This window comes from Polypterus senegalus, chromosome 16 (assembly GCF_016835505.1).
Source record: "Polypterus senegalus isolate Bchr_013 chromosome 16, ASM1683550v1, whole genome shotgun sequence".
Taxonomy (NCBI): domain Eukaryota; kingdom Metazoa; phylum Chordata; class Cladistia; order Polypteriformes; family Polypteridae; genus Polypterus; species Polypterus senegalus.
Window position 1 is genome coordinate 88,851,088 of NC_053169.1, and position 26,851 is coordinate 88,877,938.

At 43.5% G+C, this 26,851-nt stretch overlaps 2 protein-coding genes across 3 annotated transcripts in view; one reads left to right on the plus strand and one right to left on the minus strand.

Annotated features, from left to right (window-relative positions):
* prepl (prolyl endopeptidase like) overlaps window positions 1-586 on the plus strand; it is a 51,332-nt gene extending 50,746 nt beyond the window's left edge. Inside the window, exon 14 of the mRNA XM_039738010.1 lies at window positions 486-586. Coding sequence (XP_039593944.1) covers window positions 486-536 — 51 coding nt within the window. The 3' untranslated portion in view covers window positions 537-586. The remainder of the gene's footprint in view (window positions 1-485) is intronic.
* slc3a1 (solute carrier family 3 member 1) lies at window positions 447-25,286 on the minus strand. Of its 2 annotated transcripts, none has more exons than XM_039738012.1 (10): window positions 24,807-25,286; window positions 11,056-11,235; window positions 10,356-10,510; window positions 10,121-10,246; window positions 8,327-8,446; window positions 6,945-7,069; window positions 6,469-6,670; window positions 4,839-5,012; window positions 1,355-1,477; window positions 447-1,133 (listed from the first exon to the last, which is right to left on the minus strand). In XM_039738012.1, the coding sequence occupies exons 1-10, from the start codon at window positions 25,201-25,203 to the stop codon at window positions 693-695; spliced, it is 2,043 nt and encodes a 680-aa protein (XP_039593946.1). In that variant the 5' UTR covers window positions 25,204-25,286; the 3' UTR covers window positions 447-692. The 2 variants fall into 2 exon arrangements, with proteins under 2 accessions (XP_039593946.1, XP_039593947.1); XM_039738013.1 differs by lacking the exon at window positions 24,807-25,286 and adding an exon at window positions 24,318-24,342 and having other exon boundaries at window positions 527-1,133.
* Window positions 25,287-26,851: the final 1,565 nt, after the last annotated feature.

A 26,851-nucleotide genomic window follows, 5' to 3' on the forward strand; every position in this document is an offset into this window, starting at 1 on the left:
TAGCAGGCCACCAACGCTCACCATCCAATTTGACTGAACTTGTACAGTTCTGTAAAGAAGAGTGGGGGGCAAATATTACTCAATCTAGATGTGCAAAGCTGATAGCGAAGTATCCCAACAGACTCAGGGCTGTCATTAAAGCAAAAGGTGAGTCAACAAAATGACATTGACATTGGGGGTGATTCTTTATTAATCTCAGTAGGTCTTCTTTTTGATTTTTTACAATTTTTCCGAACTGTAGCTGTGATATCTTTCACTTGGATGTTATAGGTTGCATTGAGTAAGTAAAGCTGGGAAGAAATATCGGTTTGTGTGTTTTCAATTAAGGCTGTAAAGCAAAAAAAAAAAAGGGAATATTTCGAAGGGGGGGATTCTTTTCTATACCCACTGTATTTTTACTAGTCAAACATGAGCCAAATTTGCATAACATTTTAGTTTATGTGCCATGCCTTTATTTGTATTATGTATTTTTCTTTTTAATATAGAGTGCCAGGCATTTAGCATTTCTTTACAGAGAACTTGGGATTAGTACTTAAGTCTCATGGTGTGATTCCACTGATGCGACCCTCTGAATGGTTTGGTCCAGATGAGAACAAAGACATTCATTTGTGCAAGAATACTGAGCTATACAGAGATGTGCACAAATTCGGCTTTTCTTTCCTGGATTACATTGCAGTCTGCATTCCAGCTTCTCAACAGGTCTTGTAGAGAATGTCAAACATGCTCAGATAACAGGCTCTGTCCGAGATAAAACACTGCTTCTCGTATCTGTTTAATCTGTGAAAGAGCCATTCAGGGTGGTACTCGAGCACCAGACCCTCCCCTCTTGCTGTGTCAATGGCAGATGTTTTGACCATTTGTCCATTATTCTCTGCCCGAGTGCCGAGACGAATGTGCATCATCTTGGGAAGCCCTGGAATCTTTGACTGGAGGTCTGTACTCGTGCCTTGGCCAAAGTTGAGTATTATTAGGTATGCCCTCTCAAAACCATCCAACTCCCTCACATAAGCAAATACATTGGAGTCATTATAGACATAGCACATCCAGCCTCGGTGGAGTGGAAGTTCTTTCTCTCGGAGCAGTGTCAGGGCACGGAACACAGCCAAGGTGGAGCCACTGTCATTTTTCTGCATCTGCAAGGTTCAAGAAGTCAATACTTAAACATCCATTTCTACAATGTACCTACTTTGGCACAGGAAATAGGTCTGCTGTCTTGTCCAGAAATCTTTCTAACTCAAGGTGTTGGAATGAATTACTGAAAAAACGTCCCAGGTTATTATCATACTTGTATACCTGTAATGATTGAAAGGTAGTGGTTATTACAGGGTGAGACCCCACTGTGGACCAACCATACCTGAACATTCACACTTTGGTATTCTGAATGCACTGGAATCCAAGTTCTGTTTGATTTGCTGAAGCCGGCATTATCATCGCTGCTCCACTGCATTGGTGACCGAGCCACTTCTGGGTTCACATTCTTTGAAAGAAGATTGAAAAGAATGCAGTGGTTTGAGATAAAATGCTAAAGTTAATAAAGTCAGCTATTAAAATTAATCATTCATCAATTTATTACTGCAATGAAGGCCTCAGGTAGGACTGTTAATGTGTTTCACTTTGGAAAATGTAAAACCACACTGTTTTGCACCATCATTGTACTGTTTCCTGTTTGGCCTTTAGAGCATTGCTCTATGTACGCAAAGAAAATCAATGTAGCTTCTTCCTCCTGCTGTGCTCCATCCAAAGAAATGCTGACTGAAGCACTTGAAAATGGGGTTAAAGGTGCCTTTTGTACCATGTCCTCCATGAAGTGTATTAAGGTTACCTCTTGAGAGAGTCTGTGATCATCGGCCTCTTCAAGGAAAAGGTGCCACACTTTTATCTTGATGGCCCTTGTCACAGATTTTTCTGGTAATTGTTTGTTTCATATTGTGTATATATATTTTTCAAATATTTATACTTTTGTAAGAAATTGTGTCATTCCTTTTCTTCTCTTCAACCCTAAAATCTTTACTTCAAGAGTGAATAAAATCCTCTCTGTTTTCCTAACATTTAATTTCTCAAACTCACTTTTTCTATTATAGGACATGATTCTTTCCACATGGGTGCAAGGCAAGTGTCATTCATGGCTAGGGCATCGTGAAACACACATACCTATAGTCATTCAAAACAAGTCATATAGAGTTCGCATTCCTTAACCAATGTTAGCCCTATTAGAGACAGTAACCTGGTATTGAAATGCAGTTTCAAAAATGCATACCCTTATTCTGGTTAGAGAAACCAGGATATTGGTCTCTGAAAAACTGGCAGAACACATACAGATTTTTCTATAAGTAACCTGGTTATGTGGAAATGTAAATACTACCCGGGTTGCAGTTAAGGATTTCTTAGTCTGAGCATGTGTGTTGCACTCTGTTAGTCTGCACAGGCCACAGCAGAAAATAGTGGAAGTGTCCACAATGATAAATTTCCTCAGGTAAATTCTTAGACGATCGCATTATTCCTTCACCTGGATGAAACAAAATCTGTCTCAGTAATTTCAAACATCGCTAAATTTATTTTGATGAGCTAACCATACAGTGCCAATCTCAGTAGCACACTCTCGGGAGAAATGGGCTTCATGCTTGTTTTCGTACACCATTGATGATGATTAATTTGTCTTTAGTGCATTTTTATGACATTGGAGCATTTTGCCAAGGGAGAAAGTGTCTTCACAATTGTAGTCGGTTTGTTTTGTTCTGAATCAAAGGACGTTTCTTTACTTTGTTTCAGTTTCCAGTTAGTTCAGTTGCATTTCACACTAACTAAACATATCAGTAAATATATCCTGGGTGTGTCGTTGACTTCTTTCATTGGCCAGAAACAGTTATTCCCTGGGGAAAACTATCACGACGGGTATTTGCACACTACCATAATTATTAACTGGAAGACTTCTTGAAAGTTACGCTACTAAGTTTATACGCTGAAGGACATGTTTCAAATTGCCAAGTGTAACACAGGAGACAACCACAGTTAGGTTATATTTTTAACAAGGGGGCAATTACTTTTTCACACAGGGCCATGTAGGTTTGGATTTTTTTTCTCCCTAAATAATAAAAACCATCATTTAAAAACTGCATTTTGTGTTTACTTGTGTTATTGTTGACTAATGGTTAAATGTGTTTGATGATCAGAAACATTTTGTGTGACAAACATGCAAAAGAATAAGAAATCAGGAAGGGGGCAAATAGTTTTTCACACCACTGTATGTGTTCTCTTATACTGTTACTCTGTAAAATACCTGATTTTATTTTTGTCTGCCACGCATAGGTTTTATATTATTTGTTGCAATGCATTTATTATTTGTTGCCTGTTATCTGAAAACAATCAGGGAATAGCCATTGCACATCACTGACATTACTAGTCAGTGATTCTAGTTTTTAGAGAGTTTTTAAAAGACTCTCTGTTATAAAAAAAAAAATCTTAGGACGAGACTTTTTTTTCCTGCGACGAGACATGATCTCTTGAAGAGAGACAGAGAGACACTTTCACGGTCAAGACGTGTCATACTTACAACCATTTTAAAATAAGACGTCGGTCATCTAACCTCTCAGTTGTTGGAATGCTTTTGGCAGACACATTTCCTGTGCTCTTAAAAAGTTTATACATTCTAGATGACACGTCAACAACTAAGCGAAGAAGAAAGAGCAGCGTGTCAAAAAGAGACCCAAAAGCATTGGAGAGAAAAGGCGGCAAAAAAGAATAAAAATAATCTATCTGTAAATTCTGAAAATAAGGAAAGTAATAATCAGCCCATCCCACAAGACTAGACTCTGCGCCAAGGGATTTAAAGACGCCTGGGGCCTGAAAAAGACAAAGCAGAACGTCGTAAAGAATTGGCTCGATACACATGCAGAGCAGGCTAGAGATAATGGAAGTAGGAAAATTCGAGAGTCTCAAAAAAATGATAGTAAAGATCGCATTAGCAGAAACAAACGTAGAATATTACTCTGTGAAATAACGGAACAGCGAAAAGAGATCGAGTAGTGTGCGAGGATGTCTGGGGGAGAAGAGAGACGAGGCAGTGAGACAAAAGGACAGCTGCTGTACAGGCTTTTAAACGTTCGAAGCGCTGCACAAAATGCAGATCACACGGCAGCAGCAAGCCAGCAGCTGATCGAGCAAAGAGGAGGTTAAAAAAAACTATTTGTTTCCCATTGTATCACTGTTTTTTAAGAGGGGATTGGTGGAGTGACTGTGTCTCCTTGGGGTGCGTTCAGCCCCCCTTCTTCACAACGGCGCATAGTGCTAGCGGGTTTGGGAAGGGGTTGGCGAGCGAAGCAAACAAGGGGCAAAGCCCCCTAGTAGTTAAAAAAAAATAATAATTTTAAGTACTGCTGCAGCTGTAGTTTTTGTATAATAGTTTACAACGTGTATCGTGTAAAAGTAGAATCCTCCAAATAAGCTTATGGTCACTCAGACATGATCATCCACCCATTTTCTAAGCTTCTTTTAGGGATGCCATCTGCTTACAGGACATGCACAGACTAAGCATTTTTCAAATCGCCAAATAACCTGTGCATATATTATGCTTGTGGGAGGAAGTTCATTCATGGGCACTTCATCATTGCAATCACGTTTTTAAGTGCATCCTCATTTGCCAGCAGGGTGGGTCACATGTTATGTGAAAAAATAAATATATAAGCTCTGTGCAGTTATTGGCCACACGTGCAGTACTGGTCTTTGGAGCAAGAAGGCAGCAGTGCTGTCCTTCAAATGCTGATGTAACAGGTAATGAAGGACTCAAATTTACAATCTGCATGCTTATTACTCTATATGTTCACTGAGTTGCAGTTGCTCACCAATTTTCCGGGGTCGTCAGCATTCCCACTGTTCAAGTTGATATTGTCCATTCCAATCTCCTCCCCATAGTACGGGGCTGGTGTTCCAGGGAGTGTGAGTAACAGCATGTTAATCACATTGATGTAATCCCGTCCTGCCCATGACATCACGCGGTAGACATTTTGATTTCCCACCTGGAAAAGTATCAGCAGTTTACAAAATGGCAACCAGCTACTCTGTTATGAGAGTCAACACAGAATAACCTCCAGTGCAAAACACGTAAATTCGACATAAATAATTAACTGGACAGGACTACAATGGGATATGGGTGTCTTGCCTCTTTTGCACAAAGGTATCTTAAGGAACATAAGATAAAACTATGGCAAATTACAAAGTGGAGAGTGGTGGACATCATACTGGAGGCATCAAGCTGAGTGGACCACTGTATTGTCTCTGTCACTTCAGCAGAATGAAAAGTCAATCTGAAGGCGCTAAGAGTTCTTGTATTTATGAAGCATCTCAGAATTACTCCTAGGAATTGCACTAAACATCTGACTAAGATAAGAATTTGTCCTGTCCTGGAGTAGGACATGGAAAGTAGTCATGAAGCATCCTACTACTAAGAGTTCATATTTGAGAATGAATAATATCACGTAATGTTAAGAAGAATCTATCTATCTAATGCCCTGGGAGTCTCCATCTGCCTTCTTGAACCTTCTTGAGTTTACGTGTAACACAAATGTCCCAGGGTGTTTGGGGAAGGCAGAGCTCAGAGTACCTGTGTGACATTTCGCTGTCGTTTGCCCATCCAGCGCTGCTTATCTTCACGGTGATATGCTGGCTACTATAAGAACAGTTTGCATCCATGACCCCCTGTGTGTTGACACTGTGATTCACATATGTGTGTTCGTCTACACTTGGCCAGTGACCTTTATGCGTGTGCTGATTTGTGTGAATGTAGCTTACTTTGTCATCACCTCACACAGGGTCGTGGGGAGATTTATAAATCTATAGCTGGTTGGACAATGACTGACTGACTGAATATTATCTCATGCATTTGTAAGGGCATTTAGAATTTTCTGCAAAATTTGAGAAATGGTTGGTTGTGACCAACGCAGATCATCCCTATTGCAAAGCTGCATTTTGACTATGGCCAAGTAAGTAATGTTACCACCTGCCATCTCATGGCTTCTCTGGATCGTTGGATTATTCATGCAGCATACAGTATTGGTTGTGAATTTTACTTCATCCCCGTCAAACTGATATCTTTTTATGAGTTAATTTTTGTGGAGTGTTTCCAAAACGTTTTGTCTTTCATATGATATGCGTGCAGATCTCTGCATAATGCCATCTTCTGTCAGCTCCTGGTGAGTTGGAACAGCTCACAGGCTCTCGTAAATATTAGTTAGGAGTAGTTTTCTAAATTAGAAAAATTGATAAAATGCTTCTACTCCTGCTCTTAGAATAGGACCGTTTTCCTACTCTGAGATGCTTGATAAATATGGGCAGTAATCTCAACAAGACCAGTGGATAGACAACTATTAAGGTAGGATATAAAGGACCAGTGAAGTCTCCAGATGCCAGTATCTTACTATGGCAGTAGCAGAGATGTCAACAAGATAATGTATAGTAAAGTATAGAGGGACCCACCATCCAGTTGGGCCAGTGCCCTTGAGGCATGTTGGCCATCCACAAGTTGACAAGCTCAAAAACATTCCTGCTATACAGCTGATTTTCAAGTCTTGTTAGATAGAAGTTGAAAGGAAAATCGGCCTCCTTTATCCCTGAGCTCCCATAATATAGCATTGTCTTTGCAATTTCGTTGTCATCAAAGGAGTCTGTGAACATCGACCTTAAAAGACATACACAAGTGAATACTGGAAAATCTGATTCCTGAACAGCACATGGTGTCTCAAGATGCAAACAGGTGGGATCAGTCTCAGCCGACCATGAACAGCGTACTGTATGAGCACCAGACTCCGTCAATGCCAATACAGGCTGGACTGAATTGGGCACCATGACCAACATGCACAAAAAAGTGGCTGCTGGGCAAGCGGATGCAAGGGGGTACTTTGACCAGGCTGACAAATGCAAAAGGGCAGCAGGGTGGACAATGCAGTGCTTACCTATATTTTCCTGGCTCCCGACTGTACTCGTCCAGAACAATTCGCCAGTTGCGCAAGATGTCATGGAGACCAAGCTGGGTTGTTGTGTAGTCATGGTGAAGCTCAGAATAGGAAGAGATATTCTCCTGGGAGAAAAAGGACAGGAGGATGACATGGTGACCACTAACCACACAGTTATTCTAAAGTATTCTTAAATAAAATGATGATCTCTCCCCTAATCTCCAACAGGACATGTCACCATCCCTGCACTCACTGACAACACAACAAATCATCATTTTCTACATATATGTAGAACTTTTCTAACTACTCATAGTGAGTGGGGATCCACTTCAACCACTACTAATGTGTAGCATCAACCTGGATGAAGCGACGGCAGCCATTTTTGCAAGAGTACACTTGCCACACATTATAGGTGGTGAAGTGGTAAGCGAGAGAAATGGCTAAATAGAGACAGGGAATGATTAGGGGACCAGAATGCCTAGACCGTGGAGGGACATCGAGATTCACTCTGCTCTTTATAAAGGATACCCAGGGATCTTTTATGACCACAGAGAGTCAGGACCTCAGTTTTACGTCTTGCCCGAAGGACAGCACCATTTTTACAGCACAGTGTCACCATCACTGCACTAGCTCTTCCAGCAGCAACCCAAGATTTTTCCTGGATGCTCTCCCATCCAAGTACTGGCTGGGCCTGAATTTGCTTAGCTTTGGGTAGATGACCTCTTCCGAAGTGCATGTTATGTCAAGTTATGGAGCAGGATGACCTGCATGACTTTGGGATGAGGGAGAATAAAAAAAAAAAACGCAGGGAGACCAGACACACTGGCACCCAGATATGCAACTGTCAGCAATTTCTTGTTTTGTTGTCACTCCCAAGACATTCATTCTCCAAACGGATTAATACAACACGGGATTGCAGGGGCTGAAAGTATTCTGGAAGCGGCCGTCAGAGGCAGGGTTCACTCATGTACACGGCTCTCTTACATGAGGCCAATCTCGCGTTACCAGTTTAACAAAACGCCACTTGACACCGTGTGACCCTGAGCAAGTCACGTCACCCGCCTGTGCTCCAGTTGGAAAAAGAAATATAACCAGTTGTATCTCAAATGTTGTAAGTTGTTTTGGACAAACGTGTCAGCCAAATAAGTAAATGTGAAACATACCCATCTTCATTGGGCTGTGGGAGGAGTACCTGACAAGAGTCACAGGACCTCTTGACCTTCATTCTGAGTTTTTTCGTTGATCTTTTGTTGAAGTACAGCCTTGAATGAAACTAAAGCCTGGACACGTGTAGTTAGTTATGCACTCTCACCCGGCCCACAGAGTACGCTATGCTGCTACAGGTAAACTAGAAAATACTTAAACATCCATAGGATTCTTACAGGCCTTTGGATCACATCAACCTGAGGCTCGTCTCTGAAATGATCAGCTTCAAGAAGGAACTTGACGGCATCCACCCGGAATCCATCCACCCCCTTCTGCAGCCAGAATTTTAGCACCTCCTGTAAACATAGCATAGAAACATGTGAGTCACCTGATTGGGTTGGCTGCTGTTGTACCAGCAGGCCAGGCAACTGGGGAGGGGGCATTAGGATCAGTCTCTATGGAAACCGATCAGCTGAGCACAGAAAGCTTTGCCATGCTGCGAGTCACTGTTAGCAAACTGTGTGGCAAACAATGAAGCATTTGTTTCACTGAAAAGAGGTTATAGGAGGGGCCGGTCTGTCACCATGATGACCAAAACATCTTAGCCCGTGCTGTGCTTGGGAGTTGGGGCATCATAAGTGCTGGCATCGTTAAATGCTTAAAGGGTTACATATAGTAAGTATTTGAAGGCTAGAAAACTCGTTTTAACTGAATGTAGGACTCTTGGACTGTTTAAGTCGGTTCTTGTGAGGTAGCAGAATCGTTCAGAAGCCTCAAGCTGGGCCTTTTATAAAATCTTTCCAATGAGTCAGCAGGAAGCTTTGGGTCAAATTCTGCTAGCAATTTCAGACCAAAGTCTTTACAAGTTTCCTTCACAGAAAACAATGATCCGAGGCCATGTTAGGACTGGAACCTAATACTTCAGAAGGATCAATTCAGTTTTTTACAGTAACAAAGTGAGGCTTTCACCAGTAGGCCTCTAATTGGCAGCTTTCAGAATTCTCCATCTGGACCCTACCAGTCTCCAACCATACTTCTACATCTGCAGGTCCTTTGTTGGAGTCATCCTAGAATTACCTATGGTCACCATGTTAGCAGTATTTCAGTTATTCATGGACTTCAAACTGGAAATTCAGCAGTTCTTCACCTGGAAGTCCTTCCACAATGGATCATAAAAAATTAGGCCACCTTGGTCTGGTATGTGAAATCCCCAAGGTTGAAGAGAACTGGAATTTGAGATTGTAGAATTTCTTGTTGTGCAGAAGAGTCACTAGAGGAAATATTTATTGATTTACAGAGGCACTGCAAGTGTGTCCTGAACAACTATAGTCTTCTAAGAGATTTCCTATTGGACATTTTAAATAGGTCTTACACAGTTGTCAGAAAATAGAATTTTGGTCTGACATCCTAAGGGACCTAGTGCTCAGTTGTAATGATCAGCTCCAATTATGATGGCAGGGCCCTTTTGGTTTTATTCATTGGGAAATCTCCTATGTTCATTCAGAATCTCCAAGTAGGGTCCTCATCAAATGTTAGATCTTAATTCAGTCCTTCAGAAATTTCTGATATTCAGCCAGAGACTCCAAATGCAGTAGAATCTTTAGGAAGTTCCAGCATCACCAAGTAGGGTGCTCAGAAAACCTCAAATTTTCTTCCAGAGTCTGCAGCTAGAGTTCCCGAGGATGTCTGAGGTCTGAACGAGTGACAGATTTGAGTCTTTTAAGAGACGTCAGGCTGGATTATGTAGGAGTGCTGGAGTCATTCAAAGGCCTCAGGTTTTCTGCCAGGTGGAGACACCAGAATTCTGAAACAGTTGAATAGTTGGAGACCTCTCAGATCCTTGGGTACTATGTACAGACTACCTCTTCATTTCATCAACTTTGCTCCATTAACTCTTGTATTCTCTTCTTCCTCCAGTGTGTCTTCCGTCTGTGTGTGATTCAGGCACCCAGACTAGACTTGCTAAGAAGAGAATTAAGTGTTCACATGTTAAACAGACACACACACACACACGGTTCCCCAAAACTCACAATCATTTCCTTCTGGACATGATGGCTGTGGTAGTTCAAATCTGGCTGGCCCTTGCCAAACTGGTGATAATAGCACTGGCCCCGGATGGCATCATAGTCCCACGCTGAGTCACCATAAACTGTTAGCTGGTAAGAGAAGCAAGAAAAGTCCTGCATATGAAGTACACCAGCCTGACATGAGACACCCCCCTTCTTCCTGTCATCTCCACCCAGACCCTTGTGTGACTCCACTCACCCAGTTGTTGGGAGGTGTTGTAGACCCATTGTAATGATGGCAGTCACGCCACACATAGTAATCAGTGAATTTGCCAGTGTGGTTGCGGCTCATCTGGAACCAGATATGCTTGTCACTAGTGTGGTTTGGAATAAAATCCATCACCAGCTTCAGACCTTGTGAAGAAAATGGGCAAAATTACTCATGGCACTGTCAAAAAAGCAAGGCCACAGGCTGGACTTGGAATTACTGAGCACAATGGACATCTCATTTAAACTGTTAACACTTGGCTAACCAGTCAATATGGACTTGATTGTCTAGAATTTGATCACACCTGGCTCCCTCTACCCTGAGGCTGATTGGTCACATCAAGCCTTCTATGCCCAGCCTCTTTAGTCGCAAATTACTGGTTCCCAGCTGATAGACCTTTTAAGTTTATTTCTGAAATGCTGCACACATGGCTAACGTGCTTGGTGTCTTAGCCTGATTTAACCTGCCAACTGATTCAGACACCTGAGTAGTTTTCCCTGGCATCTTACCTAATTCATCACAATCCAGTGCCAAATTACCAACAACTTACAGATGCTGCGCAACAGCTGACTGGTCAAATGTGACTCATAACAACTGGTTTCAAGTTGCTGACAGTGGCTGCTGTCTCACATACTACACTGACCTGTCCTAACGCATTTCTACTGAAATGTGGCTGATCACACTTCCTCACCTTTGTCATGCATTGCTGTCAGCAGGTTCTCAAAGTCCTCCATTGTTCCAAACACCTCGTCAACCTCTCTGAAATCTTCAACTTCGTATCCAAAGTCATTACTGGAAGACTTGTAGATGGAGCCGATGGAGATGGACTTCACATTGAGGTACTCAAAGTAGCTGAGCTTAGTCTGGATTCCTGTTGGAAGAGCAGAGCCTAAAGAAATCATGCCTCCCTGCTGAGCTGTTTGAATGGCTTTTTGGTTTTCTGTTTTGCAGTAGTAACCAGTGAAATGCCCAAAAGGTTTATAAAAGTGATAGACAAGTAGGATAAAAATTTGAAGTATCATGAGGAAGAAGACCTTAGTGTAGCCAATGGTCTTTAGTGTGCCACTGTGATCTGTGTGGGTTACTCCATACGTATCATTTTATTTAAAAAGGATATTTGCCAAAGCCACACAAACCAGCTGACAGGGTGAACCTGACTAGGAGACGAGAAAACCCAAAGCAGCAGATGACACAGGCAGGCTATTTAGGCCGTGCTGATGTGCCCTGTTTGGTGGTGATCAATATATGGCGTGAGGTCACCTTCAGCTATGGAGTCATAACCTAAACTGATGCTGCTATGCAAGCAACCTTTGCAGTAACCGTGTGCTATTCTGCATGCTATGACAGCAAGAAGGTGTGCCCACGATTGGAGGCTGAATTATCGAAGAGAAGACCTAAAAGTCAGAAAACTGCAATGAACGTCGGAGCTCACCTATGAACAGATGGAAGACGTCACTCCTGCCTGTGATGAGGAGAGAATGCCTTTCCGCACTGTCTCTAAAAGGTTTTTGGGTTTTTTGTTCTTTATTTCACCTTATGCAGTTTCTTGTACAGTGGTGCCTCGGTTTGTGAGCATAATTCTCCCAATGTGCAATATAGACCTTACGTCAACCAGTGCAATTTGTATATTTTGTAAAGTACTTTTATTATTATTATTCGGTTTGTTATTATTTTCTCTCTTCTTGTCTTTTTAACTCTTATGCCTAACACTGAGTCGACTGCACCTTCAATTTCATTGTTCCTTCGTAAAAGTGTCAATGACAATAAAGATCTATCTATCTGTCCGTCTGTCTAATATAGTTAATATCCTATCTATCTATCTATCATATAGTGCCTTTCATTACTATCTATCTATCATATAGTGCCTTTCATTACTATCTATTATATAGTGCCTATCTATCTATCATATAGTGCCTATCTATCATATAGTGCCTTACATCTATCTATCTATCTCTATCTATTATATAGTGCCTATCTTATCTGTCTATCATATAGTGTCTTACATCTATCTATCTATTATATAGTGCCTTACATCTATCTATCTATCTATTAAATAGTGCCTATCTTATCTGTCTATCATATAGTGCCTTTCATCTATCTATCTATCTATCTATCTATCTAATTTGTTCCAGAAACATGCTTGTAATCCAAAGCACTCGTAAAGTGAAGTAAAGTGAATTTCCTCATAGGAAGTAATGGAAATTGAGATGGTTCATTCTAAAACCCAAAAATAGTAATATAAAATGATTAATACAAAATATAACGTAAAAATATGTAAAACAAATTAAACCTGCACTTTACCTTTGAAAAGAATCGTGGCTGGTGAGAGGAGACGTGAGAGAGGAGAGGAGGAGGAGGAGGGTTATTGTGTAGGATGACTTTTGCTGTAACTAACGGAGTCCCTGTTATCTGTTGGCTCACTGGAATCTTTTTCTTTTTTTGCGACTTTAACAAGGAGCCTCTCCAATGACAGTTGCTTTTGCCTGAAGAGTCACTACACTTGGACAAAAAATTTAAAAAATGCTTAATGCACTGTAAGGATTCTAAACTCTTTTGGGATTCCCTTCCAGCAGGACGACATGCGGAAGAGCGTCCCGAAGCAACCATCGGCTCCCAGCACTTTAGCAGTTCGCCGTAAATAGTAAATCAGAAAAGATTGCGATCGCTCTATAAGCACCTGTCGTTGATGGGTGATACAAGGGACATAATAAATGCAGGACACAGTATTACTTGGACACTAACCTGGCCGTGACCCTGCCTGACTGCTGTGTCTGTGTATAGGAGAGCGGTAGATCCCACTACAATAAATAACCACGCTGTTCCTGTTTCACGCTGAATAAAGATGGTGTCGCTAAAGTACTGAGACTCAGCTTCGTGTTTTGGGGTGCAAGACAGTGACTCACACGTTACAACACACACACACACGGTCACAGTGCTATAGTAAACAGTATACGCTCGTACGGATGTTGACTATATGAGTGAGGCACACTAACTGAGAATGAGCATGGAAGACGATTACCCACAATCCTGCAGCGAAAGAGAGAAGAATCGTCAGCTTAGCTGTGATCAGGTGATGCTCGGCAGACAAAGCGTATACGTACTACTCGTATTGCAAGACCTCGCTTGTTTATCAAGTTAAAATTTATTAAAAAATTTAGCTCGTCTTGCAAAACACTCGTAGACCAAGTTACTCGCAATCCAAGGTTTTACTGTATTAGGAATTTGTTAGTTTTTGTATTTCCCTTGGGATCAGAGCACAGGGCCAGCCATTGTACAACACCCCTGGAGTAATCGCATTTTAAGGGCCTTGCCCAGCAGAGTGGGATTCCCTTAAGCAGTAGCAGGGATTAAAACCGGCAGCCTTGTCCAAAGTTGGACAAGCGCCAGTTGCAAGAACTTCCAACCGCATCATGCTGTCACCAGTATGGCTCTCCTTCGACTATTATGTTATTGAGAGTGTTAAGCCGATATTAAAGAGAAGCAAAAGTTTAACCTTCCTTCTTCCTTTTAGAATCACTGCTGTACCACAGAGGAAAAAATATAATATTGGTTTGGTAAAGGTTGCAGTCTCTAACGAATCTCTTCATAGGGAGTGTGTGCACCCTGCTGGATACACTTGGTGTCCACGAGAAAACTCAAACGAAGGAAAGTAGTGCTCTATGGCAAGTGAGATAAACATCTTAGAGAAGATAAAAAGAAGATAAGATAAGGGATAGGATAGAATGAGATGAGGTGAGATAGGATAAGGCAGGATGAGATAAGGGATAGGACAGAATGAGATAGGATAAGGCAGGATAAGATTAGATGAGCCAAGCCAAGATAAGGTGAGATGTAACATAACACTTCATTAATCCCCGATGGGAAATTTAGGTAAAGAAGGTGTCTTGAAATCGACATCTGGCTTTTGACACGTATATTTCAAGCTATTGTAAAGTGCATTTGTAGGCATCACACGGTGTTTTAATATGACAGTCTGGTCGATATCCGATATCTAGTAGTAGTCGCACTAAGAGTATTGTCATGTGAAGAGTACAATGAAATTCAGATTCGTATGTCTGACAATCGTGCAGCTCATCTGAAATGTTTTCAAGTCACATTAGCTGCATTTAGAGATATCTTGAAATTACTGATCTGCTTTTTCAGATATCACAGATATTTTATAAAAATAAATAAAACACTGAGGGCATTTTGAAATTTCTGAAGTGCAGTTCAAGATTTCTCCAACTGACTCCCTGTATAATTCTCTTGTCTTTTCAATAAGATGTTCTGTTATTTTTAAAACCTTTAGAAATTAGCAGTGTAGTAATATGCCATAGCATTTCATATTGTATGATAAACGACTCTCGATTTAGAAAGTGAGCTGAAGAGAGCAATATATTGTATGGAGTCGAAAAAATAAAAGTATAGCCTATAAAATCAAGTGCTGCTTCAAATACACGAGGGACGTTCAAAAAGTTTCCACACTTTTGTATTTTCGTTGAAAACGGTGAAGGCGGGAGGAGTAGTGATTGGCTGTGTCAGTGAGTGTCATGTGACCAGTTCTGTCTGCCCTGCCAGTTTAGTATAAGAGTCGTCACCCTGGGGTGAAGATGGCTGCGAAACTTATAAAGAGGATGCTTTTTGTGGGCAGAAGATGTGTCGGGAGTACAAACTCATTCTGTTACGTGTGCTCAGTATGGGGATAAAGTTCTGTCTCGTAGAGTCATCTATGAGTGGATTGAAATGTTCGAAAATGGCCGTACTAGTGTGACAGATGCAGAGCGCTCCAGACATCCAGCAACAGCCATGACCACGAGGAATGAAGAACCCTGGAACTGATTCACGAAAACAGAGGAATGTTTTGCTGATGGCATTAAAAAGTTGGTACGACGCTGGGAAAATTCCATCGCAAAGGAAGGTGACTATGAAGAAAAGTGACGTCATTTGTTTTTGAAATTCTTAATAAATATGGTTAAAAAAAAAAAATGTGCGGAAACTTTTTGAACGTCCCTCATTTTAGGTGTGTTAAAAATTTAAACAAGCAAAGCATTCACAGCCCCTCACTCCTCTGAAAAAATGTTCTTGCTGTGTGTTGTACAACCAGTTAATGCAGTGAAAAAAATTCTTCGATATTCTAGCGTACTTCATGGCAAACAGAAATGGGGCGTTTGGGAGAACTTTAGTGCTGTGTAAAGTACAACAATGGTGGATCATCATATCGCATTGTGCCGAATGTCAAAAGGGAGCAGCCATCTTGTCGTGAAAAAGTGTCCACAAAAGGCACTCCTGCCGGCATTCAGTCAGTCTGTTTTCACATCGATTCCCCCGAAAGGCCTACACTTCAGAATACCTTAGCAAAGGCCAAAAGCCACCTGTCAGGACTAATGGACTTGGTGCTCTTCACCCAGATAGCTGCCTTTAAAGGGGCTGCACTGATCTAGCAGAAGCCAAGGCCTTTGTTTGAAATCCTTCCCGACCCGAGTTATTATGGCTGTCTGTACTCAAATCACTAGCCCTGAGAGAACGTAACCTAAGTGAACACAATTTGTTATATCAACACTCGTCCATCGTTGCTTACAGTAATGTCAGTACAAGAAGACGTCTTCAACCCAGAAACACTCAAAGCTTTATTTCAATCATTACCTGTTTCTGTGCAGAAGAAGAACAGGCATAAATAGTAGATATGAAAAACGTACGAACCGAATGGGCCTCGCAGCAAGCTTCACACCGGGTGACTTCGGCTTTAGACGGCGCGGTCTTTTGTCTTCTTAAGCCAGGCTTGATGCTTCGATTGTGGGGACGGCCTGTAGATGGCTAAATCTGACCGATTTCACCAGGAAAGGCTCTGTGTTGTGGAACTCAAATGTAATCTCTGAGTGATTAAAACCGTGGGAGTGAAACAGTTTAAGTTCTGTGAAGAAAAAAAAAATCCCTTGTCTGTCATGACCACCCATTTCAATTGGGGGAGGATCTCAAGATTTCAAAAGGGAAGCCGATGTTACCGTGTATTGTGTTGTATTGACACACACAGCCTACCTGGAAAGGGGTCTCTCTTTGAACTGCCTTTCCCAAGGTTTCTTCCATTCTTTCTTTTTCCCCCACAAGGTTTTTATTTTGGGGAGTTTTTCTTTGTCTTCTTAGGTCAGGGGTGTCCAACTCCGGTCCTGGTGGGCCGCAGCGGCTGCAGGTTTTCATTCTCACCCTTTCCCTAATCAGTTTTCTCTGCTAATGAACTCCTTTGTCGTTCATTTTAATCGCCCTGTTTTTAAGGATTCAGTGCTCTGAATTGATTTGCTTCTTAATTAAATGGCAACCAAACAGAAAGGAGACGTCAAACGAGCCGACAGACGAGCAGTTAAACTGGAATGTCAAACTCCAACCAAGTTCACTCCAATGAGAGGCCGATTCTTGCTATTCTTGAATATCAGGTCTTGTCGCTGCTCTCGTTCTGCCGCAGCAGACTTGATTGTCTGTTTTTTCTAAGACCACCGTCAAGATGTTTTGGTGACCTGAGCAGACCATCATGACCGAGACCTTCAGCTTTCTTTATTTCATGTGGTGACTTGCTTTGGGTCTCATTATTGATATATATTATTATTCCACTGACAGACTGAGGAGATCGTTCCTCCCCCACACTATGCGACTCTTCAATTCCACCCGGGGGAGTAAATGCGAACATTAATTTTATTTTAATTCTTTTCATTTTTATTACTATTTAATTTAATATTGTTTCTTTGTATCAGTATACTGCTGCTGGATTATGTGAATTTCCCCTTGGGATTAATAAAGTATCTATCTATCTATCTATTGTTTGGCTGCTCACGTCAATTAAAACAAAGGCAAAACAAGTCAATCAGCAGCAAAAACGGTTCACTAATGAAGAAGATGGTCAGAATGAACACCTGCAGCCACTGCGGCCCTCCAGGACCCGGAGTTAGACACCCGTTTGTAAATTATCTTGCACATGTGAAGTGTGTTTTCCGCCATTCAAATGTTAACATCATTTTGACTCTCCCTGTACTTGTTTTTTCAATCCCTTCATTTGTGCTGATTTAAAACTTGTCCTTATCTGCTGCTGAAAGTGTCTGGCCAGCTAAATTTCTGGGTTTGAAAGTCTGGCCCGACTGAAATTGTAATTGAAGAGCCCTGCTTTACGGAATCGGCTCCAGCTTACCTGCGACCCTGCTAAGGATACAGCAGGTTTAGGACGTGGATGGATGGGTGGATCAGATCATAATAATATGAATACTTGTACTGATCGTGTTTAATATTGCTTTTCACAGTTAAAAATGTTGCATATCTCATACTATTTTAGTTCTTTAGGAGACCCGTCTGGGTTCGCTTCCCGGGTCCTCCCTGCGTGGAGTTTGCATGTCCTCCCCGTGTCTGCGTGGGTTTCCTCTCACAGTCCAAAGACATGCAGGTTAGGTGCATTGGCGATCCTAAATTGTCCCGTGTGGGTGTGTGTGTGTGCCCTGCGGTGGGCTGGCGCTGTGCCCGGGGTTTGTTTCCTGCCTTGCGCCCTGTGTTGGCTGGGATTGGCTCCAGCAGACCCCCGTGACCCTGTAGTTTGGATATAGCGGGTTGGATAATGGATGGATGGATTATTTTATGGACAGACTGTGCAATGTATGGAGACCCATTAAAAGAGCATTTCTTTAGGGTGGTCTGTTTAGTGATCAGGTTTGCTGAGCACATGAAAGATGTAGCAGTTGTCCAGATTGAATTCAGATAATTCATTCAACATTTTGAGAGGCGATCCTAAATTGTCCCTAGTGTGTGCTTGGTGTGTGGATGTGTGTGTGTGTGCCCTGCAGTGGGCTGGCGCCCTGCCCGGGGTTTGTTTCCTGCCTTGCGCCCTTAGTTGGCTGGGATTGGCTCCAGCAGACCCCCGTGACCCTGTAGTTAGGATATAGCGGGTTGGATAATGGATGGATGGACAGATGTTTATGCATAGCGCTAAGTACTTGGGTGTTGAACCGTGTTAGCCATTATTGATGTGGTGGGAAGTCAAACTAAATGACCCCTTTGATTGGCTAACTAGAAAGATTACAATATGGCGTGGCCCTAACAAAGAGAAAGGCCACCACACCAGAGGCACAGACAGCAGAGCCACACGTGAGGTCGTCTGCCACGGCTCAGCTGTTTGTGCCCCGAGCCTCTAAGGACGAGGCGATGCCAGACAGGACGCTGCATTGCGTTCCCTTGGTAGCTGCTCCACCTGAATGGTGAAAAATGAATTCTAATACGATCATCTTCTTCTATAATACGCTACCGTGGCTCTCTGTTTATCTGTCCAGCATTTTAAATCACCTGAAGCTCGCAAACCGTTTGACCTGAAATTTGGTACACATATACTAGGTGACGTCTACTGTCCGCTTTCGGGGTGATGATTGACCTCCACGGTTTATTTTTATTTTATTGTAGAGTCGACTCTCTGCAGCGGCCAGCAGGGTGGTCGTGCGGCACATGTACGGGGGCCGTTCTCATCCCTACCACCTTCGCCGTCACTTCCCCTTCCTCTTCATATCTTAAATCATTCCATCCCTCCATTGTCCAACCCCATCCATCCATTTTCTAACCCGCTGAATCTGAACACAGGGTCACGGGGGTCTGCTGGAGCCAATCCCAGCCAACACAGGGCACAAGGCAGGAAACAAACCCACCGCAGGGTGCCAGCCCACCATACTTAAATCATTCTTGAGGCAGATTGAAGACTTTGAATTAAAAAAGCATACTAAGTAATTGCAACACAAACACTGACTTAATCAGTTGTAACGCGAAAAGAGGCCGATGGAAGGAGAGAAGAAGCGGGTGGAGAAGAGAAGAGCAGCAAGCGCATCAACGTCTGAGCAAACGAACGCTAAACGTACAGAGAAAGAGGATGAAGACTAGGCATGCTCACGTCAAGTGTATTCACAGCACGTTATCGTTATAGCAGTATGGAATAATTAAATTGTATCGTATCAGGTCGATTTGTGAATTGCTGCAGCATTACTAGAAATGTATCCTGGATGTCACAAACTTGTCAGGATCAAAGTGGCCTGGGTATGGCGTTAACCTCCACCCAGCCCTGCGAGCAACTCGCCCTCCAACTTGCAGGTAAAACTGAGGGAGTGGCGGCAGGATTGGCACTCCAGCCACTGTAAAAAAACAAACCTGCCACTGTGCCACTCCATTCGAAGTATTGTGGTGCTGAGGCGCACGGCTCCTAATTTGGGATCCTGAGGTGGTGGTTTGTGTGGCAAGGCGCCGTATCAGCCCACCAGAAACCAGAGTGTGCGGAGCAGTGCCGGTGCCAAGCTTATTAATGCACCCACCGACCGTTTAGTGGCTAACCCGTGTGGCTGGCCTTACACTGGAACTGATGTGTTTCTGCCTAGTTTAACATTGGCACTGCCAAGTGTGCGTGTGTTTGGTATCACGCTGGCACTGCTCAGCTCTTCTTTGTGTTTCTGGCTACATACTGACATTGCTTTGTGTTATCTGCAGTAATGTTGGCACTGCCAAGTGTGTGTGTGTGTCTGGTTTCACAATGGCGCTGCTCTTACCGCCTTAACTCTGGCACTACCCTGCGTGTGCCACTGCACTTTACCTTATCTGCTTTAACACTAGCACTATTTTCTATTTTATCCGGTTTAACACTGGCACCACTCTTCATCTTGGTCAGTTTAGTTTAGCACTGGAAGCAGTCAGTCTGTCCTTAGCTTTGCACTGCCACTGCATGGTGGTTTGTAAAGCTTTGCAGTTCAGCACTGCCCGCTGTTTTGTGGCGTAACCCTGGCACCAACTCTTTACACTGGCATTGCTCTTTATATTTTTTCTTTTTTATCCTTCATCCTCTCTGCTTTGGCACTGAACAAGTCGGTCTGCCCTACTTGGACGCTGGCACAGCCCGTTGTCTTACCTGCTTTCACACTAGCACTAGTCAAGAGTGTGCCCACCGCAGTGCTCCTTTTAGACACCGTTCACCCTGGCCGAGTGGGTAAGAAGGGTCTAACAGTAACTGCAGCCTGCATGCCATACATGACATCGACTGTAAAAAATGTCAGTACAAATACTGTGAATGCTGAAAGTGAAATACCTTTCTGAAAAAAGGAAAGTTACCTGATGTTCTACCGAAATTACCGGTCTATCTTAAACAAGACATTGCATTACTTTTTACAGCCACGTTCTTTTACATCGATATTTTTCTACCTTCTAAATATGCTGCATGCCGTTTACTACGGAAGTGTATTAGGGCCACGGGTGAAAAAAAAAAATACGGACACGGTGAAGAAAAAAAAAATCTAAATGTCGAGATTAAAGTCGACATTTCCACTTTATTCTATTGTTTATTTTGTCAGTAGAATGTCGCAAACTAAACATCTTAAAATGAATGTTCAATTTACTAGATTTTCTCAAACCCCTTCATTAATTAATGTAGCACATTAAATGCTTTATATTAAGTGTTCCCCGACCCAGTTTTTAATCTCTATGCGCTTCTTCAACTGACTTCCTCTTGCACTGAGAGGCGCAGACAGCGATCGCCGCACGTTGACTTCACGATATTCCTGCTCTATGAACATTCAGAATACTAAGAGAAATACTTGATCTCTTCTTCACGATGAAATGCAATAAAGCATGTATTAAACATGGGTGGCGGGGGGCACGGTGGCGTGGCTATAGAGCTGCTCCCTTGCATTAAGGGGTCCCCAGTTGTATGTTCTGTGTAGTGAACTTTATGGCAAGTGTGACGAGGCTCCAAAAAACTGGATACTGTATATAAATGGGTATCGCACAGGTTTAACTGGAATATCGTGTAAATGTTGGGTTCGTGATGTGGTGGTCGGAGACACGAACGCAGAATTCAATGGATGTTCTTTATTGCCTGCGCGCTGTCTCTATCTGACGTACTAAACTTCCAGTTCCAATCCTTGTTTTTTCTTTCTGCACATAACCACACGATAAACATCTTTGTGAAAGTAAACACATGTTATAAACCTAGACGCCAGAGTTTTCAAAACTTAAAATGTATTAAAGCATATGGGGGCACGGTGGCGTGGTGGTTGCACTGCTGCTTCGCAGCAAGGGGGTCCCGGGTGTTCCCTGCCTTGAGTTTGCATGTTTTTCTGGTGGGTCTACTCGGCGTGTTTCAGTTTCCTTTCAAAGACATGTAGGATGTGGGGTTGTGTTCTGTATTATTGACCCTGCTACTTTATATGTTGCACGTATTCACCCTGCGATGTGTTGGCGTCTCATTCAGGGTTTACTCCTGCCTCGCACAAGATGCTTGCTGGGATGGGCGCAACCCTGAATGGATGGCATAATTAAACATGTATCCATCCATTCTAACCCGCTGAATCCGAATACAGGGTCACGGGGGTCTGCCGGAGCCAATCCCAGGGCACAAGGCAGGAGCCAATCCTGGGCAGGGTGCCAACCCACCGCAGGACACACACAAACACACCCAGCACACACTAGGGCCAATTTAGAATCGCCAATCCACCTAACCTGCATGTCTTTGGACTGTGGGAGGAAACCCACGCAGACACGGGGAGAACATGCAAACTCCACGCAGGGAGGACCCGGGAAGCGAACCCGGATCTCCTAACTGCGTGGCAGCAGCGCTACCACTGCGCCACCGTGCCGCCCTTAAACATGTATAATGAAGATTTTTTTTTAATTTCTGAAAACTCCACCCCAGCAAGCACCGTGCCCCCACATGCTTTAATAATTTACAGTTCTGAAAACTCCGAGGTCTAAGTTTATAACTTGTTTTAATTTCACAAAGACGTTTATCTTGTGGTGATTGGTTATGTGCAGAAAGAAAAAGCAAGGATAGAAACTGGAGGTTTAGTACGTCAGATAGAGACAGCACGCATGCAATAAAGAAAGCCCGCTCAGAAGAACATCCATTTAATCCTGTGTTCGTGTCTCCGACCCACCAAGCCCAATATTTACACAATATTTAAGTTAAACCTGTGCGATACCCATTCATATATCCAGTTTTTGGGACTTTGCACTGCACTGAACATACAACTGGGGACCCCTTAATGCAAGGGAGCAGCTCTATAGCCACGCCACCGTGCCCCCCGCCACCCATGTTTAATACATGCTTTATTGCATTTCATCGTGAAGAAGATATCAAGTATTTCTCTTAGTATTCTGAATGTTCTTAGAGCAGGAATATCGTGAAGTCAACGTGCGGCGATCGCTGTCTGCGCCTCTCAGTGCAAGAGGAAGTCAGTTGAAGAAGCGCATAGAGATTAAAAACTGGGTCGGGGAACACTTAATATAAAGCATTTAATGTGCTACATTAATTAATGAAGGGGTTTGAGAAAATCTAGTAAATTGAACATTCATTTTAAGATGTTTAGTTTCCGACATTCTACTGACAAAATAAACAATAGAATAAAGTATAAATGTCGACTTTAATCTCGACATAAATGGCGAAAATAAAGTGGAAATGTCGAGAATAAAGTCAACATGTCGACTTTAATCTCGACATTTAGACTTTTTTTTTCTTCGCTGTGTCTGTATTTTTTTTTTCACCCGTGGCCCTAATACGCTTCCGTAGTTTACTGATACATTACAGCCACGCCGTTAATTGACAGCGTAAAACTGTTAAATAGCGAAGGTAAGCGACTGTAAAATGTAAAACAGTAAAGCGCGGCCTAAGTCATTTGCATAAGGACACGCCCCCTTTGAACGTATTGGTCCTAGTGAGCCGCGTACCTTCGCACAGGAGGGAAAAAAACTTCAAGTTAGCAGACTTAATTTTCCTTCGTGCGGAAGTTTTTTAAGGTTATGGAAGCTGATTTATGGTGGGTTGTGTTCGATAAACTGGCACACTGGCAGGGCACCATACACCACAAAAGCAAACGTTACTTCTCCACCAGACAATGTGCCATAACTTCCTTAAAAGTTGAATTCTTTTTCTTTATGCAATTAATCTTCCTGTCTGCTATCTGTTGCTACTTTGCTGATGCAGAATATACACTGGGATTAAATCCTAACGACATTTTGTAATGGTTGAATGATTGGTATGTTCAAGAGCGACATTTGGGGGTGGCAAGTGGGGCGACCGCCCCAGGTCCCGCTTTTGAGGTCCGCGTGTCCCGTTCGAGCGGATTTGACAGGTTATATTCTCCAGTATGTATATGTTTGAGATGCTTCTAAGAGGAACCCTTTTAAAAACCCTCTTCAAGGTCAAACTCCGTGCATGGATGTCTTTGAAAAAACATGCCATAGTCCACCTTCATCGCCCGAAAATCGTCGCCAGTTTAATCCCTTTCTAAAATAGGTAGAGCCCATTAGTCGCTGGGTTGGCTGCTCCTATCTACAGAAAAAGACATTGCAGATCCCAATTAGAGCACCAAGATGTCATCAATGACTTTTCCAATCGGAAGGCAAGAAAAGTGGATTTTCGTCTCCGAACCGGTAAGAGTTTTCATGATGATACCTCTACGTTAATTTCACACTTCCTGTCGGAACACTGAAACTCACTTTTTATTTTTCGGCCGTAAACACGTCCGAATATTAATGCACAAAAAACAAGATAACCGGCTGACATGACATCGACGTGACTTATGACTGTGACATCCTGCATATCGAGACTCCGAGTATACTGTACTTGATAACAGTATTTGGGTCCTTTTCTAGAAGAGGCCCTGCTAATTTCTGCAGGAGACCGCATCGCATTTCGCATTGTTGTGGTATTGCCATGAATTAGGAATTGCACTTTTTAAATAGATTATATCATTATATTTTGATAAAGTCCGCGTGTTATCTTGCAAAAATTTAGCTGAATACTGTAATGAGAAAATCCGGTGTATGTTAACATTATTTTTTATTACATTCGAACGCAAGTTTATACGGTCCACACATATCGGTAACAGCGTTTGAAGTACTGCAACCGGCCCCGCGTGGAGTTGGTCAGCCCGAGGCCCCCGCACATCCCTAAGGCCGCAACTGGTATGTTTATTATACTACCTGGCCTCATAGGTACGGCGGTCTGCAGGTCGTTTCACTCACTTACACTCGAAGTGCGTCTCCAGACCTCCCCAAGCCTCGCCCACTACAAAAGCGACGTCTACGAAGAAAGCGAAGTCTCCAGACCTCCCCAAGCCCCGCCCACTAAGAAAGCGACGTCTCCAGACCCGCCAAGCCCCGCCCACCAAGACAGCGCCGACTCTTTCGGCAGTATTCATGTCGTCCGCTCCGAGATCCGAGATCTTCCATCAGACCGGAGGAGCCTGCAGGTGGATGGGCGAAGCGGATCAGTGCGCGGGCACCTTGACATTAATACTACTAATAATGTACTGATCAGCTTACAGAACTGGAGAGATACAAACGGTTCTGTTTCTTTTGTTTTTCCCGGTTGGTCACACGGTGCCAGTAGCGGAATTTGAGATCCAAATCGTCACCCGCTGCGCTACCCTGGCAAAGAGACTTCCAGACACGTCAAGCTGCCTTTCTTACCTCTGAGGTCCCCGACGCCGTCCGAGTCGGAGTCCTGAAAAGACCTGGGGTACAGCTGGTACAGGGGGGACGACTGCCACCAGCTCAGACACTTAGGGGAGACGACGATGATGGCTACCGTGGCCCCAGTGAGCATCAAGGAGGTGACAATGGACAACCAGAAGATGATCTCTCTGGGCAGTCGGTAGCGCGCCTGGCCGGAGTAGAGCAGGAGCACCTCCTTGGGCATCCCAGCGTAGGGTCCCGGCTTTTCTATCTCAGGATCTGGCACGGCTTGGCATGCCTCCCCTGCCTCGGCGGTCTCCCGTTCCTCGGGTTCGAGCTCGAATGTGTTGCTGTCATAACAGTGTTCTCCACTGAGCTCGACGACGGAGCCATTCACGTCCTCCTTGGTCATTGTGACTGAGAACCTGAGCCGTAGAGCCCGCGCTTAATAAACGCGTGGCAGTGCCCACCTACCGAGAGGGACACCGCACCCACCGCGTCATGAATATTTAATCGAGCAGCCGACCCCTGATCTGAACGAGTTCAACGTTCGGGGGCACGACGAGACTCTGAAGCCGCCTGGGTAAGGCACGGACCAAACCTGGACGGGACGCCAGCGCACCCGGGAGCCCACCCTCTTAAAAATGATGCCAGAGGAGAACTACTTTTAGTTCGGAAAGAAAGACCCTCTGGCCACATAAATAACCTCCAATAGATACGTAACAGCAGATTAGTGACATATTAAAGGGGTCCTGATTTTAAAAGGACAAGAACACTGGCCAAGTTCGAGTTTTCTTCCTCTGTTAGTATTGCAGCCTGCGATACATGAAAACATTTCTGTTTTGTCCACAGATTAAGAAACTTTTAAAAGCCCAAAGAACTAATTTCACACAGAGTGTGAAATGGTTGGTCCTAGTCAAGCATGGGAAACCACACAAACCAGTCAAGTGCCATTAAAGAGGCGTCATCTGGAGGAGGGCACTGATGCCCATGCCCGCGCGGTGCCAGGTCAGAACATGCGTGATTCTAGGGACATGGGAGGAAAGCCCACCCAAAAAAATGGGGACTTGATAAAAGGCACTTTATAAGTAAGAGGCGGTTAAAACGTATAGCGCGCATTGTGCAGCCAGTGTGGGGGGCTATGCAAAAGAACAATTGTGGAATCAGATTGTCAGAAGCAGCTGCACACCATGTTTACGGAGGACCTTCCCAGTGTACATTTGGGCTGTTCTGTTAGCAAAGCTCTTGCTGGGTTTCACGGCCCGCACTGGCGTATTTCTTCAGTAAATTACCCATGAAAGGCACTAAATGGTCAAGGGGGTCCCTTAAGAACGTGAACAGCAGCAGAGTTGTTATAGTTCTGCAGTCCAAACCCGGGTACCGTTCCACCATATTTCATCCATTCTCTAAACCTGCTTATCCAGAGGTGGAGCCTATGCCAGCAAGCATTGGGCATAGGACAAGGCTGACACAGTCCCTCGACAGGGTACCAGGCCGTCACAGGGTGCAGATATGCCCACATCAGAGCCCAGGTTAACATCACTGATTCACCCAAGCACTACTCCGGATTATTCAATTTGATTTATTTCCTTATAGCGTTCATCACTGAGTATGGACTCAGAAGTTTCCAGCTGTAAAGCAAAGACCAAGAAAAGCAAACTAAGCCATTAATTCCAATGCCCGTAGCTACTGGCGCTAACACTGAAGCTCCTCTATAGTGTGGGCTGGATGGACCAGGGGAGTCCTGTCGTCGGCACGCTGTGGGTTTAATTGCCTTTCCAAAGATCTGCACGATTGTGTATTTTGTAAAATGGGTAGTTTGTATTTTACCTATAAAGCTGTTACAGCGCCCTATGCCCGTGCTTAGTGAAGGACGCTGTGCCAGCACTGAATGGGGTGAGTCGGGGTGTCTGTTTGGGGGCTGACATCCCATCCAGGACTGGTTCCCGAGCTGCACTCGGTGCCAGGATAGTTTAGAAAATGAAGGAATGCATGGATGATGTCAACTCGTGTGCGTTTAACGGCACACCTTTCAAACTTCACGTGTAATGAGCTCCAAT

What these genes read in the sequence shown, in the direction of transcription:
- slc3a1 (XM_039738012.1), bottom strand. Translation starts at nt 25,203, where the DNA reads ATGACCAAGGAGGACGTGAATGGCTCCGTCGTCGAGCTCAGTGGAGAA. An exon ending in CTGACGACCCCGGAAAATTG is followed by an intron (nt 1,478 to 4,838) that starts GTGAGCAACTGC and finishes CTTCTTTCAAAG; the next exon opens with AATGTGAACCCAGAAGTGGC. An exon ending in ACCAAAGTGTGAATGTTCAG is followed by an intron (nt 1,134 to 1,354) that starts GTATGGTTGGTC and finishes TGAACCTTGCAG; the next exon opens with ATGCAGAAAAATGACAGTGG.